Source organism: Gadus morhua, chromosome 5 (genome assembly GCF_902167405.1).
Source record: "Gadus morhua chromosome 5, gadMor3.0, whole genome shotgun sequence".
In the NCBI taxonomy this organism is placed as follows: Eukaryota; Metazoa; Chordata; class Actinopteri; order Gadiformes; family Gadidae; genus Gadus; species Gadus morhua.
In genome coordinates this window covers 18,190,576-18,209,881 of record NC_044052.1, presented here as the reverse complement: position 1 = coordinate 18,209,881, position 19,306 = coordinate 18,190,576, and the positions used below count along the sequence as shown (strand labels likewise).

Sequence of the window (19,306 nt, the reverse complement as noted above, 5' to 3'; positions counted from 1 at the left end):
CGCGCACGTCCCCGCGTGGCTTGGCACATGAAGTACGATATTACATGCTTTTAAAGATTCAAATGATAATACAGTAAATAGCATCATTTGGGACACGTAAAAAAATCGTTCTGTTTATCAACCGTTTATGTGTTTATGAATCTTTAAAACGTTACGACAACACGATTTACATAAATGAAAGCATTTTCTTAAAAAGGGGATGTTTATTAGTTCACACAACAGAGTAGTGCCTTGACATGACGACAGTAAATTAAAAGCATAAATGTGGTGTCCAATGCTCCGAAGAACGATAAAATACATTTCTGGTGTTGCCTTGACCAGGCTCCAACGAACCAAACTCGGGATCATGCACTTCGCTCGGAGCTCGGTCCCGCCTCTCCGAGGTCAAGCGCAGCTTTCTGCAAAACACTCGCACAGCCAGCGAGGTGCTCCTTGGCTGATGGAGCGGGAGGTGGAGGAGGAGGAGGTGGAGGCCTGGCAGCCTGGTTTACAGTCTTGTAGGCAGCCGAGGAGGAATCAAGAGACACCAGAGGAAAGACTTCACTTCACCAGTCCGATCTTTTTGGCTTCCGTTTCGTAAATCAACAGACGCCACATTTTGACGATGAAGACCTCCGCCTCTTCGTCGAGAACCTGCGGGAAAGGAAGGTCAGGGGGTCAGGGGTCAACACGCATAACATCCAGGAACAAATTATGAATTAATGAGTCACGACAGACATTAACTCATCGGATTAACAACATTAACGATGATGATGTCGATGCGAGTACTCTGCATAAAGAGCATCTTGCTAGGGTAAAGGGCAATTAAGAAGGCTCTTAGAGGAATCCACTATGAATAATTCAGGAGGAAAGCCTCTGCTAAACAACTCAATGATTATCGAAGGGTTCGTAATGGCCTCCTACAATGTACATCAACTGCCAACCAATCCACAGTCAGCAGGGACTTGAGCCGAGGGTTTGTAACCGTGGTGACGTCAGCGTAACAGTCGGTTCTACTCACCATGGCAACGTCGTCCAGTATTCCCTGGGGCGTGCTGTGAGCCATCACCTTGGAGGCAAACGCACAGATTATCAACACATTACAGGGACATTTGGGGACATCCTTTGTTATGTACACATTTACGCTTGATATTTGATGTAGGAGTATATAATTGAACCATGTAGTACAACTACGTACACCAAATTAAGACACATTTGTAATTCGGTATTGCAAAATTGTAGTTAATTTCAACATGGGGAATTTATAATTAATAATATAATAATTTAAACGTTAATCGCTCAGCCACTGCCTGGCAGTGGGGTTTCCCTGCAGTATCAACACACTCCCATCCATCAATCTCACAATATGTCCCAGTATATAATGCCTCGGTTCAGCCCCCCACCGACCTTAGAGCACACAAAGTCCACGAGCGTGGCCTCTTCCTCCCCGATGTACTCGATGATCTTCTTGTTGATCCACGGTCTGATGCGGCGGTCCATCAGGGTCTAGGGGTACCACAACGCCCTACAGTCAGTCTCAACACCCCGACAGTGACTCAACACTTCCCTAACACGTCACATACCACTCTCAAGGTCTAAGCACCCTCACGGTCTAAGCACCCTCACGGTCTAAGCACCCTCACGGTCTAAGCACTCCCACGGTCTAAGCGCACTCACGGTCTAAGCGCACTCACGGTCTAAGCGCTCTCACGGTCTAAGCGCTCTCACGGTCTAAGCACTCTCACGGTCTAAGCACTCTCACGGTCTAAGCACTCTCACGGTCTAAGCACTCCCACGGTCTAAGCACTCCCACGGTCTAAGCACTCTCACGGTCTAAGCACTCTCACGGTCTAAGCACTCTCACGGTCTAAGCACTCTCACGGTCTAAGCACTCCCACGGTCAAAGCACTCTCAAGGTCAAAGCACTCTCAAGGTCTAAGCACCCTCAAGGTCTAAGCACCCTCAAGGTCTAAGCACCCTCAAGGTCTAAGCACTCTCAAGGTCTGAGCACTCTCAAGGTCTGAGCACTCTCAAGGTCTAAGCACTCTCAAGGTCTAAGCACTCTCAAGTAGGGATCGACCGATATATCGGTCGGCCGATATTATCGGCCGATATTCGCGTTTTTTACGTGTATCGATATCGGCCGATACGCGACTGATTTTCGAAGATTTTTTTTTCGCCGTTTTTTTTTTTTTTTTTTTTACTTGTTCAAAAACTCACCTGTTTTTAATATTTGTTAAATATTGTTCATCTACTTGTTCTTAGTTGTTCTACCTCACCTGTTTTTACTATTTGTTAAATATTGTTTTTTATATTGAAGTTCAATAAATGTTCCTTTTTTTTAATTGAGACTTGTAACATTTGTTATCAGTGTAATTTTTATGATTGAGGGAGAAAAAGCAGTATCGGCTCTAAATATCGGCTCTAAAAAAAATAAAAAATAAAAAAATAAATAAATAATTGATATCGGTGTACCGGCTAAGGCTGATGAAAAAATATCGGTATCGTATCGGCCCTAAAAAATCTGTATCGGTCGATCCCTACTCTCAAGGTCTAAGCACTCCCACGGTGTAAGCCCTCTCAAGGCTTACACCGTAAGCACTCTTGTGGGAGTAGAACTTAAAAGTGCTTAACTAGACACTTTGATGAGGCAGTGCACGACTTAAGAGTCAGCTTAAGTAAAACTTAAGTCGAGCGCTTAAGTCGAGCGCTCCAATCTTCGACGGAGTGCTTGACTCAAGTGTGCTTAAGTAGAACTTAAGTCGAGTGCTTAAGTCGAACGCTCCCATCTTCGACGTTGGAGTTCTTGACTTAAGTGTGCTTAAGTAGAACTTAAGTCGAGTGCTTAGGTCGAGTGCTTGAGTGGAGCGGCCCGCGTGCTCACCGAGTCCACCATGGACCAGTCCAGGGGGTAGGTGAAGAGCTCGGGCCGTGCGGTGGGGATCTTCTCGATCAGGCTCTTGATGTGCTTGCGCTTCTCCTCCATGTTGGCGTTGCCCTTGGCGCTGGGCATCTCGGCGCCGTCCAGGCCCAGGCTCTTGTCGTCGTCGCCGTAGTCCAGCGGCACCAGCTTCCGCTTGCGGGGCACGTCCTCCGCCTCCTCCTCGTCAAACTTGTTGAACACGCTGTCCACCGTGGCCAGCTTCTTCCGCTTCACCGCGTTGGGCTGGCTGGGGCTGCTGGTGGCGCCTTCGGGAGGAAGAGGAGAGAGAGGGGGAGGAGGAGGAGGAGGGAGGGAGAGGAGAGGTTAAAGGGGGAGATCACCCAGAGGCTCGTAGCTAGGGAGACGGCGTCGGTAAGCCCCTTGTTTCCTTAGGGTACGCAGTGCGCCGTGCTTTTCTAGCGGTTTTTAGACGCTCCCAGCAGTGAAAAATATTCTGCACGGACATTCCGATTGTTCGGAACTCGAGAATGTTCCGATGTTCGGAACGTTGTTTGGACGCCCCTTTAGGGGTCGGATCATTTGTATGTTCCGTAGAGATCGGAGTCGACTCGGGTTGGAATAAAGTGGAAATAGTGGTAAAAGAAAGGCTGTTACAAAGTCTTAAACGAAAGGACATCTGTTACGTTAGAGAAAAAACCTGAATGTTATTCACTAGAGCGTGGCGAGGAGGCGGAGAAGGAGAGCAGACGCTGTCGAATGGTCTCATGGCGCCTTTAGCGAGGTGTTTTACAACACTGCGGCGTGGGAGAACCGCGGGTCTGGTGTGACCCACAGTCTCTGTTCACCACTCAGTGACGAGCCAGAGATAATGGTGAGCGGTTAACAGCGGCGGAGAGGAGGGCTCTGCAGGCCGCTCTCTTAAGCAGGGTTAGAATTTGACATTTAGACGAGGCGGGGATGTTAATCATCCTCATGTAAACAGAAGAGACTTGGCAGCAAGCTAATTACCGACCACAGAGTGTTTCTCCAGAACCCCTCTCCGGTAGCAAATAAAACTATCTGAAAAGGCAGGATAAAGTACTTCTATACGATAGATAATCTTCATATTTGGGGGTTTTGTTAGAGAACAGTAACTTCATATTGAGGTGTAAGGTATGGCGGTAAAATTGTGCTACACAACATCAAGCTACATCACAAGGGTAGCATCGTGCTACACAGCGGTGGCTACATTGTGCTATATAACAGTGGTAGCATTTTGCTACATCACTGCGGTAACATCCTGCTACATAACGGCGGTAACATCGTGCTACATAGCGGTAGCTACATTGTGCTACATCACTGCGGTAGCATCGTGCTACATCACGAGGGTAGCATCGTGCTGCATAGCGGTAGCTACATTATGCTATATAACAGTGGTAGCATCTTGCTACATCACTGCGTAACATCCTGCTACATAACGGCGGTAGCATCGTGCTACATAGCGGTAGCTACATTGTGCTACATCACTGCAGTAGCATCGTGCTACATAACATTGTGCTTCTTAACGGTGGCTACATTGTGCTGCATCACGGTGGTAGCATCGTGCTACATAACATTGTGCTACATAGTATCGTGCTACAGAACGGTGGCTACATTGTGCTACATCACGGCGGTAGCATCGTGCTACATCACGGTGGTAGCATCGTGCTATATCACGGTGGTAGCATCGTGCTATTTCACGGTGGCAGCATCGTGCTACATCGAGGTGGTAGCATCGTGCTACATCACGGTGGTAGCATCGTGCTATATCACGGTGGCAGCATCGTGCTACATCACGGTGGTAGCATCGTGTTACATAACATTGTGCTGCATAGTATCGTGCTACAGAACGGTGGCTACATTGTGCTTCATCACGGTGGCAGCATCGTGCTACATAGCGGTAGCTATTGTGCTACATCACTGCGGTAGCATCGTGCTACATAACATTGTGCTTCTTAACGGTGGCTACATTGTACTACATCACGGTGGTAGCATCGTGCTACATCACGGTGGTAGCATCGTGCTACATCACGGTGGTAGCATCGTGCTACATCACGGTGGTAGCATCGTGCTACATAACATTGTGCTACATAGTATCGTGCTACAGAACGGTGGCTACATTGCGCTACATAACGTCGGCTACATGGCGCTACATCCAGGTGGTTCTGTCCTCCCCCAGCAGCCTCTGCTCACCCAGCTTGAGGCTGAGGCCGATCTTGGGCCTCAGCTCCTCGGTGGGCTGGGTTTCCGGGGAGTTCTCCCCGGGGATGATGATGCCGCACGGGGACTCGTTGCCGGGCGTGTTGGGCGTGGCGGCGCCGTCGCTGCCCGACGACACCGAGGGGGCGGAGGTCACGGGCCGCAGCGTGGGCTTCAAGCCCGGCTTGCCGTCCTGCGAGTCCTCGCCATCCTGGTACTGGTACAGCTCCTCTTCCTCCTCCTCCTCCTCCTCCTGCTGCTGCAGCTGCTCCGCCGCCTCCTCCTCCCCCTCCTCCTCTTCCTCCTCTTCCTCCTCGAGACCCCTCACCTCCACCTCCTCCTCCTCCGAGTGGGCCGGAGGAGTGGGCCCGCGGGGGGCCGGATCTGCGGGCTTCGACGAGCCCCGCCGCTCCGTCCGGTCCCGATCCCGGTCCCGGTCGTGGTTGCGGTCTCGGTCGTGGTTGCGGTCCCGCTCCTTGTGGCTCTTCTCCTGGGGGGGGGGCTCCTCCTCGGGCTCCAACTTCAGGGGGGGCTGCCTCCGTCGCTCAGCCTCCTCCTCCATCTGAGGACCACCACCGCCCAGACGCGTTAACATAGGACCTCCACCCAGACCCATCAACACTGAGGACCTCCACCCAGACCCTTCAACACTGAGGACCTCCACCCAGACCCTTCAACACTGAGAACCTCCACCCAGACCCTTTAACACTGAGGACCTCCACCCAGACCCTTCAACACTGAGGACCTCCACCCAGACCCTTCAACACCGAGGACCTCCACCCAGACCCTTCAACACTGAGGACCTCCACCCAGACCCTTCAACACTGAGGACCTCCACCCAGACCCTTCAACACTGAGGACCTCCACCCAGACCCTTCAACACTGTGGACCTCCACCCAGACCCTTTAACATAGGACCTCCACCCAGACCCTTTAACACTGAGGACCTCCACCCAGACCCTTTAACACTGAGGACCTCCACCCAGACCCTTTAACACCGAGGACCTCCACCCAGACCCTTTAACACCGAGGACCTCCACCCAGACCCTTTAACACTGAGGACCTCCACCCAGACCCTTCAACACAGAGGACCTCCACCCAGACCCTTTAACAGAGGACCTCCACCCCAGACCCTTTAACACTGAGGACCTCCACCCAGACCCTTTAACACTGAGGACCTCCACCCAGACCCTTCAACACTGAGGACCTCCACCCAGACCCTTCAACACTGAGGACCTCCACCCAGACCCTTCAACACTGAGGACCTCCACCCAGACCCTTCAACAGAGGACCTCCACCCCAGACCCTTTAACACAGAGGACCTCCACCCAGACCCTTCAACACTGAGGACCTCCACCCCAGACCCTTCAACACTGAGGACCTCCACCCAGACCCTTCAACACTGAGGACCTCCACCTCAACACGGATTGATTCACTGATACAGTCAACTGACAAAGTGATCAGTTCGCTCTGATACAACATGATAGGGTCTCATCATTCACATTCAATTTCAGTCCTTAAAAAGGTGACATATTATACCACCAGGTGTGATTTTGATTAGCAGTTACAAGCTGTGTCCAGTGTCCACCTAGTTGTGTGCTGGACAGATGAGCAACATTTGCTCCAGTGCACTGGGCCATTTGGTAGACTGATCAATCCAGCACAAATCTAGATGGACACGCCCACTTGGGATGTCAGAAGAGAATGATTTTCAAAACGTCTTGTTGACGGCTAATCCCACTCACACCTGGTGGTACAATACTGCACCTTTAAAACAGCCACACAGGGATACAACAGGGCGTCTACCTCGTCCCACTGGATCTTGAGATAAATCCCAGAATGTGTCAGACCTTTACACCCAGAAACCCTCACCTCTTTCGCCCAGCAGGAGCCAGGGATCGAACCATCCACCCGCTCCACCTGCTCCACCTGCGGAGCTCCCGAGGCAGCAGGACTCACCCTCTGCAGCTCGGCGTCGGGGTCCGGGTGCCCCTCGGCCAGGAGCCGCTGCCGGATCTCCTCGTGCTCCTCCTTCTCCCGCTTGCGGTCCCGCTCGTCCAGCTCCGCCTCCTTTTCCCGGTCGCGAAGACGTTTCTGCAGAGCGCTGCCCCTGGGGGGGCGCCATGACAACCAACAACAACGTCGTCAGGGGGCGACGGAGCAGGGAGGATGAGGGACGGCTAAGGGTTAGGGTAAGGCTTCAGGTAGACAACTGACAGTAAGGGAAGGGTAAGGCTTCAGGTAAAGCACTGACACTAAGGGAAGGGTAAGGCTTCAGGTAAAGCACTGACACTAAGGGAAGGGTAAGGCTTCAGGTAAAGCACTGACACTAAGGGAAGGGTAAGGCTTCAGATAAAGCACTGACACTAAGGGAAGGGTAAGGCTTCAGGTAAAGCACTGACACTAAGGGAAGGGTAAGGCTTCAGGTAGACAACTGACACTAATGCTGCTATCCATTTGGATTTACGAAGTGGTAAAGTCGCAAATCTCCCAGCTTTCTTGCGGCATTTCACTGAGGCGACGCCCCCTTTTGGTCGTAGTATCTCGTTGCTTTCAAAGTAGAGCGAGCAGAGCTGTACAACTCGCAAAGAAGATGGCTGCGCCCATAGTTAATGGGGGATGAGATGTATTTTCTTTCTATTTGTACCACGTTGGTGGTTTTAATGTCGTTTTTAAAACCTCTTACACACTTGATTTCATTGCTGCTTTAATCCGGTCACCAATATATGCATTGCACGGTCTTGCTTTGCGTGCAATTCAATGTAAAGTTTTATTTTTGAAGCTGGTTTGCTAAAGAGGCTAGGTTGCTAATGATGACTAGCCTGCTACTACTCCCCCTCGTGGCTCGACAGAAACACAAATGGCAAACTGGAAGGCTGGAGCAAGGGAAATATGTCACGTTCTCGCTGAAGCTGGTCGTTCGTACCAGCGTACCATCCAAATGGATAGCAGCATAAGGGAAGGGTAAGGCTTCAGGTAAAGCACTGACACTAAGGGAAGGGTAAGGCTTCAGGTAAAGCACTGACACTAAGGGAAGGGTAAGGCTTCAGGTAGACAACTGACACTAAGGGAAGGGTAAGGCTTCAGGTAGACAACTGACACTAAGGGAAGAGTAAGGCTTCAGGTAAAGCACTGACACTAAGGGAAGGGTAAGGCTTCAGGTAAAGCACTGACACTAAGGGAAGGGTAAGGCTTCAGGTAAAGCACTGACACTAAGGGAAGGGTAAGGCTTCAGGTAAAGCACTGACACTAAGGGAAGGGTAAGGCTTCAGGTAAAGCTCTGACACTAAGGGAAGGCGGGGCCTCACCTGTAGTACTTGGGGTCGTCCCGGTCGTCATCGTAGTCCTCCAGAAACTCTTTTAGTCTCTTGGCCTCTTTGGTCTGGAAATTAAAAACAAAAACCCATGATTTTAAACGTCATAAAAAAAATACGACCGCTTCTTCATGCAACGCTATAACTAACGAGGCCCTCCACCGACGTGTCATCCAGAGTAACAGGTAATGGCTGAAGTCCTTTGTGAGCAGATTTGTGCGTCTTGCTCATGGGCATTTGGGGATTAAACCCGGAACCTTTCAGTAGAGATTTGCACGTCCTACCCGTTACGCTTCTGCTGATCCCCTTAGTAGTAATAAACCGTTTTCTAAATCGGACATATTAAACCTCCAGGTGTGAGTGTGATGAGCCGTTACAAGCTGTTCTGAAAACCTGCCTCTTCTGACATCACAAGTGGGCGTGTCCACATAGATGGGTGGTGGATAGCTCCGTCTACCAGCCTACCCAGTGGACTGTAGCAAACGTGGCCCATCTATCCGTCATACAGCTAGGTGGACACGCCCACTTGTGATGTCAGAAGAGGCAGATTTCCAAACGGGCGGGTGCTCACCGTCTCCTTGCGTCGCTCCTCGTCGCGTTCCGTCTCCTTGCTGTAGTCCCGGGCCTTCTTCCTCTCCCGGATCTCCCAGTTCTTCAGCCGCTGGGGAGGCAACCAAACAAGGAGCATTTCAGAACCACCAGGGGGCATCTCAACCAATCAGGGAGCATTTTAGAACCACCAGGGGGCTTCTCAACCAATCAGGGAGCATTTCAGAACCACCAGGGGGTATCTCAACCAATCAGGGAGCATTTCAGTACCACCAGTGGGCATCTCAACCAATCAGGGAGCATTTCAACCAGGTCGGGGTAAGGTGGAGGTTGTTTAAGGATGTCTACAGGTTCGGCTGTGGACATTGGGAATCGAACCCAGTAACTTTCACCCCGGGGGCCAAACACACCTGCCACACTTTTTTTCTCTCTGCCTTTGTTATCAATTGCATATTTCTAAATGCCAATATTATATGACCACCCGTTTGCTTTTAATCTTTTAATTCATATTCCACGTCTGAACTTGGTGAGTGCCCTGAAAACCAGAGTCCAACGCCTTTCATGCGTGAAGCGGGCTCGGCCAAAGACCTGATCCTGGTCTGGATCCTGATCCAGATCAGCAGAAGAGACCGTCTCCTGTAGGACCACCCACCTCCTGGTAGGCCGCCTCCTTGTCCCGGAGCCTCCTCTCCAGCCGCCGGCGCTCGTACACGTCCTCCTCGTCCTCCTCCCGCTCCCTCTTCTTGTCCTCCCTGGTCCTCTCTCTGGAAGGCAGGGAGACACACAGGCTAGTGTCAGTACTGCTCTGCAGAATATAAACCCTCAAAGACTACAGGCTAGTGTCAGTACTGCAGTATATAAACCCTCAAAGACTACAGGCTAGTGTCAGTACTGCAGTATATAAACCCTCAAAGACTACAGGCTAGTGTCAGTACTGCAGTATATAAACCCTCAAAGACTACAGGCTAGTGTCAGTACTGCAGTATATAAACCCTCAAAGACTACAGGCTAGTGTCAGTACTGCAGTATATAAACCCTCAAAGACTACAGGTTGGTGTCAGTACTGCAGTATATAAACCCTCAAAGACTACAGGCTAGTGTCAGTACTGCAGTATATAAACCCTCAAAGACTACAGGCTAGTGTCAGTACTGCAGTATATAAACCCTCAAAGACTACAGGCTAGTGTCAGTACTGCAGTATATAAACCCTCAAAGACTACAGGCTAGTGTCAGTACTGCAGTATATAAACCCTCAAAGACTACAGGTTGGTGTCAGTACTGCAGTATATAAACCCTCAAAGACTACAGGCTAGTGTCAGTACTGCAGTATATAAACCCTCAAAGACTACAGGTTGGTGTCAGTACTGCAGTATATAAACCCTCAAAGACTACAGGCTAGTGTCAGTACTGCAGTATATAAACCCTCAAAGACTACAGGCTAGTGTCAGTACTGCAGTATATAAACCCTCAAAGACTACAGGTTGGTGTCAGTACTGCAGTATATAAACCCTCAAAGACTACAGGCTAGTGTCAGTACTGCAGTATATAAACCCTCAAAGACTACAGGCTAGTGTCAGTACTGCAGTATATAAACCCTCAAAGACTACAGGCTAGTGTCAGTACTGCAGTATATAAACCCTCAAAGACTACAGGCTAGTGTCAGTACTGCACTATATAAACCCTCAAAGACTACAGGTTAGTGTCAGTACTGCTCTGCAGTATATCAACTCATAAACCCGCGCTTCCTAATGAGAATGATAATACATTGACTTTGTATAGAGCTTCTCATCCTGAGACTAACGTCTCGAAAAGGTTAAATAATTATAATATAGATAAATATTAATATATAGAATAAAATAAAAGGGGTATTCAATTTGGGTGGGGCTACATTAGAAGTTATAACAGAAGTCTTGCGGGTAAAAAAGGTTGGATGATCTCAAATGAAATAAAGAAAGAAAGAAAGAATATAACACTAACGCTAAAGTAGAATAAAAATAAAGATAAAAGGGGGAATAAAACTAGGGTGGGGTGCTCTATACAAAAATTTAATAAAGTGGCAGAACACAATGAAGTGAAAAGCGGATTACAACAAGGGCGGTCCACTAGGAAGGGCTTAAAATATAACAGATAAAAGAGGGTTTAGAGGCCCGTTATAAAAACATCATGAGGGGGTTGCAAAGGACGCGTGTTCAAATGTCTGTCCATCCGGACTAGGGCTGAAACGATTTGGGGAAATAAAGTAATTGCGAGTAATTCGACCAATATTGCGATAACGAATTACTATGCGATTTTTCTTTTGAAAGTTCCTTATGTTCTGTATTATTCACTAAACAAGCAATAAATCATTATATAGTATGACCAACACAACATTGGAAGCGGTCAACATATAAACTGCTCTTTCCGTGTTGAGATGCATTGATGCATGAATTTATATTTGAACATCTTTATTTAACTATTGAAATGCAACATAAAAATAAAAACAAATCATGCTGATCTCCAGTCAGTAACAAATCCCAAAAATTTAAAACATCTCCCCCAAAAAAGAAAGGTTTCGGTATGTTTAATTTCAGCCTTTGCGATTTGCATATCGCGTTCAATTACAACGCGATGTCGGTTTGTATTCAATTAATCATTCAGCCCTAATCAACACAGACACATCTCGTCTTTGGCAGACCACACTGTTTGCCACGTGACCTTTGACCCGTACCTAGACCTGCTGCGGTCTTCGCTGGCGTCCCGGCTCCGGTCTCGCTCCCGCTCTCTCTCCCTCTCCTTGGTCCTCTCTCGCTCTCGCTCCCGCTCGCGTTCCCGGTCCCGGTCCCGCTCTCTGTCGCGGTCTCTCTCGCGCTCCTTGTCTCTCTCGCGCTCCCTCTCCTTCTCCTTCTCCCGGTCCCGCCGCTCCCTCTCCCTCTCGCGCTCCTTGTCGCGCTCCCTCCTCTCCTTCTCCAGCTCCAGGCGCTCCTTCTCCTTCTTGCCCTTCTCCTCCTCCAGTTTCTACAGAGAGCCGTCCGACAGGAGGGGGGGAAGGGAGAGACAAAACAAGGGGGGGGGCGATTGGTCTCGCCGTTAAAGAAAAAAAAACAGAGCAGAACTCCCCCAACATGAACAACCAATCAGAAGCTAGCATCAACACCAGCAGCAGCAGTAGTAGAACTGCGTGAAAACTTAATCGACGCTTCAGTGAGACATGACAGAATGACAGAAGGAGAATGAATAGAAGAAACAACAACAGGAGGCCTCTGGGACGGCCACGGTCACATACTGATGGGGGTCACGGGCTGCAGGTGGGCAGCCAGCCAGCAGGGGGCGCCACCCCGTGAGCATGGCCTCCGGGCAGGCCAGAGTGGGGTTCCTCTCTGAGCGGTGGGCCGCGGGGGACCCCGGCGTGAGCTTGTGGTCCACAAACTACAGAGGTGGTTCACGGTACAGTACACTGCAATTTTGAGTCACGTGCATGGCTCAGTCATGTGACCCGTCACCTCACTAATTTGATCTGTACTCAACCATTCTCTACTGGTTTGGAACCTGGCTGACGTGATTGGATGAAGGACGGACCAGTGGTTAAAACCAGCTAAAAACGTCAGTTGACCCCTCATGTTGGTTTAACTATGTTGTGGATTTAGCGAACTCTCTAACCTGTAAAGATTAAATATTTTGTCACCGTTCCAGCAAAGCACTCAACAATTCGACACACACACACTGACACACACAGACACACACACACACACACACACACACACTAGCCTGTGATGTAATAAGCCTCCTGACCAATAGAAAGCGGGTTAAATATACATTGATTGAGCCTCCCAGATCGATGTGCACTCCGTACACAGACTGGACACCAGGTCAGGGACGTCCTGATTGGTCCAGACATCAACTGAAGCCTACGTGGTCTAACGTGGGGGACATTGTATGCATACGGTGTCCTTCAGACCTAGGGTGGGGGTGCTGGGGGTGACGGTGTTCAGACGGTGTTAACATGATGTAAAGAGGTGTCAGAACAGGGCTTACCTATAGCTCCTGCCAAGCGGACGGTCGGAAGGGCGGGCTTAGTGTGGCACGGGGCCCTGCTAATGTCATTTACATCATCAGGCCCTGAGTGCTTCCTGAAGCACGCTGCCAGGAAGCCTGCCTGAGCCCTGCAGCATGGCATTGTGGGAGTAGTGTGACTGATCCAGGATCCGGTCTGCCTCGTCTGCTCCGTTTAAAATAGTTTGTGTGGGAATCGCCTTTGGGGCTCTAAAATAACTGTTTGCAGGATTATGGTGATTATGATTCACAAAATGTGATGAGTGTTTCAAAATTGTGTGTCAAACTACCAGTTATGTACTCTCGGAGGAAACCATATTTGCTTTTTGGATAACAAAACCAATACACTGCCGTCTTGTGACTTGGGCCTGTTTATATGGGTTGGTTCTAAACCGATAGGAAGGCTCAGAGTCGGGATATCCTGTCTAGAGTGCAGTTGAGGACGTGAACTCACAGGTGCTGGGTCAGAAGCTCTCAAACATCCCGTCCTAGCATCGGCTAGGTCTGGGAGGAAAGTAGGTCAACACAGGGGTCATCTACATCAACACGGTGTGAAGCACACAGCTCTCAGGATCAACAGAACACTGTAGGAATGGTTGAAACAGTCTTACCCACACGGTGTCTTCTGGTGTCTACATGGACCTCAGGAACCCAGAAGAAAAACGGAAGAGAGCGAGAGAAGGGAGAGATATAAAGAGGGAGAGGGACAGTGAAAGAGAGAGATCAATAGGGAAAGGGAGAGTGAGAGTGAAAGAGAGAGAGAGTGAGGGGAAGGGCAGGGAGAAGGGTACTACTTCTAGTTCCAGAATAATTAAATCGTCCCACTATTCAAGGTTAGCTCCACTGCTCTGTAGTTTCTCACCAACTGAAATAAGTTGCCAACAAGCCTTTTTACAAATTCACATTACCTGCTCCAACAGACAGACGAATAGAAACAAACTATAAATCGAATTGTCAATCTTGCGTCAAATGCAGTTTCTCAATCGGTACCTCCAAATGAAAACGCAACGGTGACACTGCACATGATTTGATCTCTGAACTGAACCATCCTCGTCTCTTGCCAAAATGGATGACCAACTGTCATTTCCAACATCAGTTAGATCTGTAACAGTGCCATCATGTGACCAGGACTCTTCCAACTGACACTTCCTACCTAGCTAGAACCAACAGGGGAGTCCTAGGTTGGACAGGAGAAAGGACAGGACAGGGATGAGAGGAGAGAGAGTGAGTAGGGAGTAGGAGGGGTCTTACCTGGGAGAGTCTTCAGGACGTCAGAGTGCTGTGGAGGGGCGCTCCCTGCTACATAGGTTAGCCCTGCTCACGCTACTCCCTGTGTGTGTGTGTGTGTGTGTGTGTGTGTGTGTGTGTGTGTGTGTGTGTGTGTGTGTGTGTGTGTGTGTGTGTGTGTGTGTGTGTGTGTGTGTGTGTGTGTGTGTGTTCACCGTCGGGGGGCCTGCAGAGGTTGTCTGGGCTCCGTCACGTCAGAATTACTGACTGTCGCCCGTTTGCTTTTTTTCGAGTGGAAGAGCTATGTTTCTTCAGATGATATCGATAGCCATTGAGACGTCATCGTATGATCGAGGGGAGGGGGGGGGGTCAACAAAGGACCGGTAGCTTTCGGGGAGACTGGGGGAGACCGGGGGACCCGACGGGCCCTCTGCAGGCCCTCGAGTAGGGAGCGCCCCGGATGTGTAAGGAAGAATGGAAAGCTCATACTTACATCCTATCCTCCGAACTTTCTCCAGCAAAGCTCTGAGATTCATCTTGCTTTAGTCACCAAATGAACTCTACCATATTGGCGGGGTTTAATCAATAGATTAGCTTTAAAAAAGGGAATTTTGACATGATGCCCATGCACTTAGTGTGACACATCTAGCTACTGGCTAGGCTCAGATGCTAATGCTAAACTGATAATAATAATATTAATGAAAATAACGATGATAATAATCTCAACGAATATGTTGAACATTGGCCTTTGCCATTGAAGATTTTGAAAACGATTCAACGTTAATTAAACAATACTAAAATAACATTTTGGGATAAGCATCAATTCGTATATATATATATATATATATTCAGTGGTGTGACGTGGCCCATGTTTTGAACAGGGCCTGCATGTTCTAAATCTACGCCTGCTCCAGTAGGAGGTGGGTACTAGCATCATTAAGAGTGTTGGGCTATCACAGAGGGGGGGGGGGGTGGTGCTGGGGCTACAGTGTTGTGCAGGGGGGGTGGTAGGGGCGAGTGCTTGGAGCAGTTCAGATGCGTTACCTTGTGCGTGTCGCGGAATTTACTGATCTCCCTGGAGATCAGGTCTCTCTTGTCGTCCTCCATCTCCATGGCGTTGATGTCCTCCTGCCGAGAGGAGACACCGTCGTCATGACGTTAAGGGGACCACGACACTGGACGTCTACATGCAGACATTGCGCCTTAAGTAGGGTTAAGGGCCAAAGATGGGCGTTCTTCCATAAATAAAATATTTGAGTAACAATTGTTTGCGATAATAACCATCAGTGGTTAAGGTTTTGTTTCGGCCTCGGCCCCAGTCGCTTGAAGGAGAGGGACTGATGTGTAGCATCGGACCCCAGCTCAGCTCCCTACAGGTCGCAGGACTAGCAACACAACAACCCCAGAGTGTTACCCTCAAATGCATGGCGTTTCCAATGTGATCACATAAACACATCGGACGACACGCCCATGTGCCTAAGCGCACGACAAAGAGGTCGCGCGAGGTCTGGTCCGGGTCCAGGGAGACCTCGTCGAGCCAGCCCCAGCTGGTCCAGGGAGACGGGGGGGCGCGCCCTTACCTCCTCTTTCTTCTCCTTCCTCTTCTTGTTGCGGGGGTGGTTCTCGCCGTCCTGCGAGGGGGCGTTGAGCTCGCTTGCGTACTCTCGGAGGAGCCCCTCGATCGCCCCCTTTACCACCTGGTCCCGCCGCTGGCTCTCCTCATCCAGCCCCGCCTCCTCCTCCTTGGCCACGCCCCCCGTGCCCTAATAAGGCGGAGCACGCGTCAGTCAGTGTATAACGTGGCAATCCGTCCCTGTGCAAATAAACCATGCCGACTAATTCCGAGTGGATTTTGAAGTCATAATTAAACTACAAACCGCTCCACTCCACTCAATCTGACAATTTCTCTAAAAGACTACAAACCCCATTGGCACTCTTCTTTTTGGCCTTCCACTCGTCCAGCTGGGCCTTTGTCTTGGCGTCCACCTTGACCAGCAGCTTCTTGTCGCCTAGCAACAGCTCGTGGAGCAGCCGCAGGGCACGCAGTGTTGACTCAGGCTCCTTGTACTCACAGAAGCCGAACGCTGCGGACACGGGAGGAGAGGAGAGAGGAGAGTGAGACGGACGGGTATTGCTGGTATATAGACACACAAACTACTCATTAAGTATGTGTACTGCGAGTATACACACACTACTCATTAAGTATACGTACTGCTAGTATATACACGCACATACGTCTCAAGCATGAGTACTGCTCGTATATACACATACACACTACTCATTAAGTATGTGTACCACTCGAGTGTGAGTGAGTGAGTGTGTGAGTTTGTGCGTCATACCTTGAAGTTTCCCTGAAGCTCCCTGCACTCTCTTCCAGCTAAGAACAATTCCACATTTCTGTGGGAACAACAAAAGGAAAACCAACAATAACTTCATTTGATCGAACGACAAAGATCCAGGTCACAGCCTTGATATTACATGCAATGCCTTAAGGCTGACGCTTCAACACTCATCCAAAGCAACTTCAATTTTTAGAGGATGGAGATGAGTGGGTCTGTGGATATTTGGGATTGAACCTAGTACCTTCAGCTAGGAGTTGAACCCCCATACCAGTAAAACATCCATCCCACAGAACCAAGGCATCTTGCAAGACCAGCCAACTTATTGAGAAAGGCTGGTATATTTTATTAAACAATCATTTAAATGATTTGAAAGGTTTCCTAAAGGCTGTGTGTGTAGGCAAACAGTCTAATAATTACACCCCGAAGTGAAATTCTTGCAAGCCCTTATAGCGCAGTTCCTCAAAATAAACTGCCATATGACCGGGTCCTTTCAGGGCTCTTGGTGCAATCATGAGACCCGGTTCTGAACAGAGCCATTGTGATCAGCGAAGCGTCAAAGACGGAATGCACAGCACAGCCCACACCAGAAGTAAAACAGCAGCACACTCTTTACATCCCAACTGCTTCTTTCTGATTTATAGAATATGACACGCCCACTGAGGGGATCATATAAGGCCAACTGATGACATAGTTCAAGTAAAGGCGGCAGTAGCTTCGGAGGGAGAGCAGGATGACCTGTAATTGAAAGGTTGCTACGTTGATCCCCGGCTCCTCCTAGCTGAGTGTCAATGTGTCCCTGAGCCACACATCTCACCCTGACTACCTCAGCTCACCCTGCATTGTTGTTGGAAATGCCCTAATCCAACTGGGAACCAACTTTTTGGGCTCTCAACCAATTATTTTCTCATCTAAATGAGCCGACGGTTCATAACAAGGTGCTGAGCCGACACGGCTGCGTGCGGGGGGTTGTGCGGGGGCTAAAGGAGACGACGGCGTGACGGGGTCAGCGAGGCTCACCGCCAGCAGCTGTCGGACCAGCATGTCGGAGGCCTTCTCCGAGATGTTGCCCACGAACACGGTGGTGGTGGGGCCGCCGCTGCCCGCGTCCTCCGCCTCGCGGGGCCGCAAGGGCAGCAGGGCCTCCTTCTTGGGGGCCGCCGGCTTCGGCACCATGGACACGGCGGGGGGCAGCAGCACCTGCAGCGCGGGAGACCACATTATCTATACAAACACACGTTCATCTTTAACGGGGCCACGTGCTGCAATGAAGACACACACACACACACAGGGGAGGCAGAAGGAGCCCATACAAACCCACACGCTCATTTGTAACAGTGCCACACGCAGTGCAGCACTAAACAGCTTGTGTTTTTACATTTCAGACTGTTGCCATGGAGTAAGCGCTGCGAAGAGCATCCTAAACAGAGTAAGCGGTGCTTAGAGCATCTCAAACACAGAGTAAGTGGTGCTTAAAGCACCTTAAAGACAGTAAGCGATGCTTTCAGCACCTTAAACACAGGGCTTAACACAGTGATGAGTATGAATAAAATGCATTTTAGTTGGACCACAGCAGCAGGAACAGGGGGCGTGGCTGACTCACAGGGGGTGTGGCTGCCATCAGGCCCATGTGAACTGGAATCATTGGAGTGCCTGGGAGAGAAGAACAAGCCACTCCATTACCATCAGGACGTCCTCAATTCTTTCCATATCCGTAACATTGATTTATTTATACCATCTCTGTGAGTAAACCGGGGCCAGGAATGACTCGGTTAGTAGTAATATGTCTGTGAAATATCTTTGAAAAGGGAAATGCTGCGGCTGATATAAATCGCCTTTTAATAACAACACATGACCTGAAGAGAAACTGCAGAATAGATAACATCGCTGGGGATGAAGATCGACAGTGCAGCACCGGTCATCACAGGTGACCACAACGTAAACGTACGTATATAACGTAACGTAAACATAACTTGTGCCGGGTTGTCTTACTAAAGTGAGCCTGGAACGAGCCCGTGCTGTGAAGGGTCAACAGGCGGGGACCTCTGGCCTCACTTCATTGAATCGCAGACCGACTACGAGAGGTCTACCTCCATGAATGAACACTGTCTGAATCCGTTAATGAGCAGCACGGGGATTTACCTGGGGGGACCGTCTGGGAGAACCCCGCAAACTGAGGCGGGGGTATCCTGGGGGGAAGCTGCGGGATGCCGATTTGTTGGCGGTTGAGATGAGGAGGATATGACATCCTGCGGGGCGGCGGGTCCTGCAACACAGCGGTTTCACATCACACTCGTGTCGGCGTCAACACAACAGAAACAGACGCTGGGACCCCGCGGACTCGCTGTCAGGCGGGCAGATGTATAACGTTGTCCTTGCGGATTTACTCGGAACCGGCACCACGTCAACGTTAGCTTCTGTCGCTAGCGATGGCCTTGCTTCATGCACAGTGAAGCTAAAACCGCCACCGGTATGTTGAACTTACCTGGGGTCAGGAGACAGGTTCAGCCGGTGAGAATATCCCTAGACGCTATCCAAACATAGGCCGGTTTAGTAAATCTAACAAAAAAAGTTGAAAACTATACCCCCCTCCGGGTCGTTAGCAGAAGATGTGTAGCCGACGACTGGCCCTATCCTCCGCGAAATGCATCATGGGGAAATGGGATGAGTTGCACTAATGTGTCTTGGACGCTTGGGGGCTCCAGAGTTCGCACTTCACCCCTCGGCCCATAATGTTAGATAACATCAGGTCAAATAGGCAACATGCAG

The 19,306-nt window shown here is 49.8% G+C and overlaps 1 protein-coding gene across 2 annotated transcripts; it reads right to left on the bottom strand.

Moving 5' to 3' along the window:
* Positions 1-183: 183 nt before the first annotated feature.
* On the bottom strand, positions 184-19,195 carry rbm25a (RNA binding motif protein 25a). 2 transcript variants are annotated; one of them, XM_030356843.1, is made up of 18 exons: positions 19,023-19,195; positions 18,680-18,803; positions 18,141-18,190; positions 17,558-17,737; positions 16,538-16,595; positions 16,122-16,282; positions 15,779-15,961; positions 15,243-15,326; positions 11,650-11,936; positions 9,595-9,706; positions 8,965-9,054; positions 8,388-8,461; positions 6,952-7,189; positions 5,075-5,642; positions 2,864-3,168; positions 1,387-1,485; positions 1,001-1,048; positions 184-633 (listed from the first exon to the last, which is right to left on the bottom strand). In XM_030356843.1, exons 2-18 carry the CDS (start codon positions 18,783-18,785, stop codon positions 541-543), a joined length of 2,736 nt encoding a protein of 911 aa, XP_030212703.1. In that variant the 5' UTR covers positions 18,786-18,803; positions 19,023-19,195; the 3' UTR covers positions 184-540. The 2 variants fall into 2 exon arrangements, with proteins under 2 accessions (XP_030212703.1, XP_030212704.1); XM_030356844.1 differs by having other exon boundaries at positions 7,039-7,189; positions 19,023-19,193.
* Between the last annotated feature and the right edge of the window lie 111 nt (positions 19,196-19,306).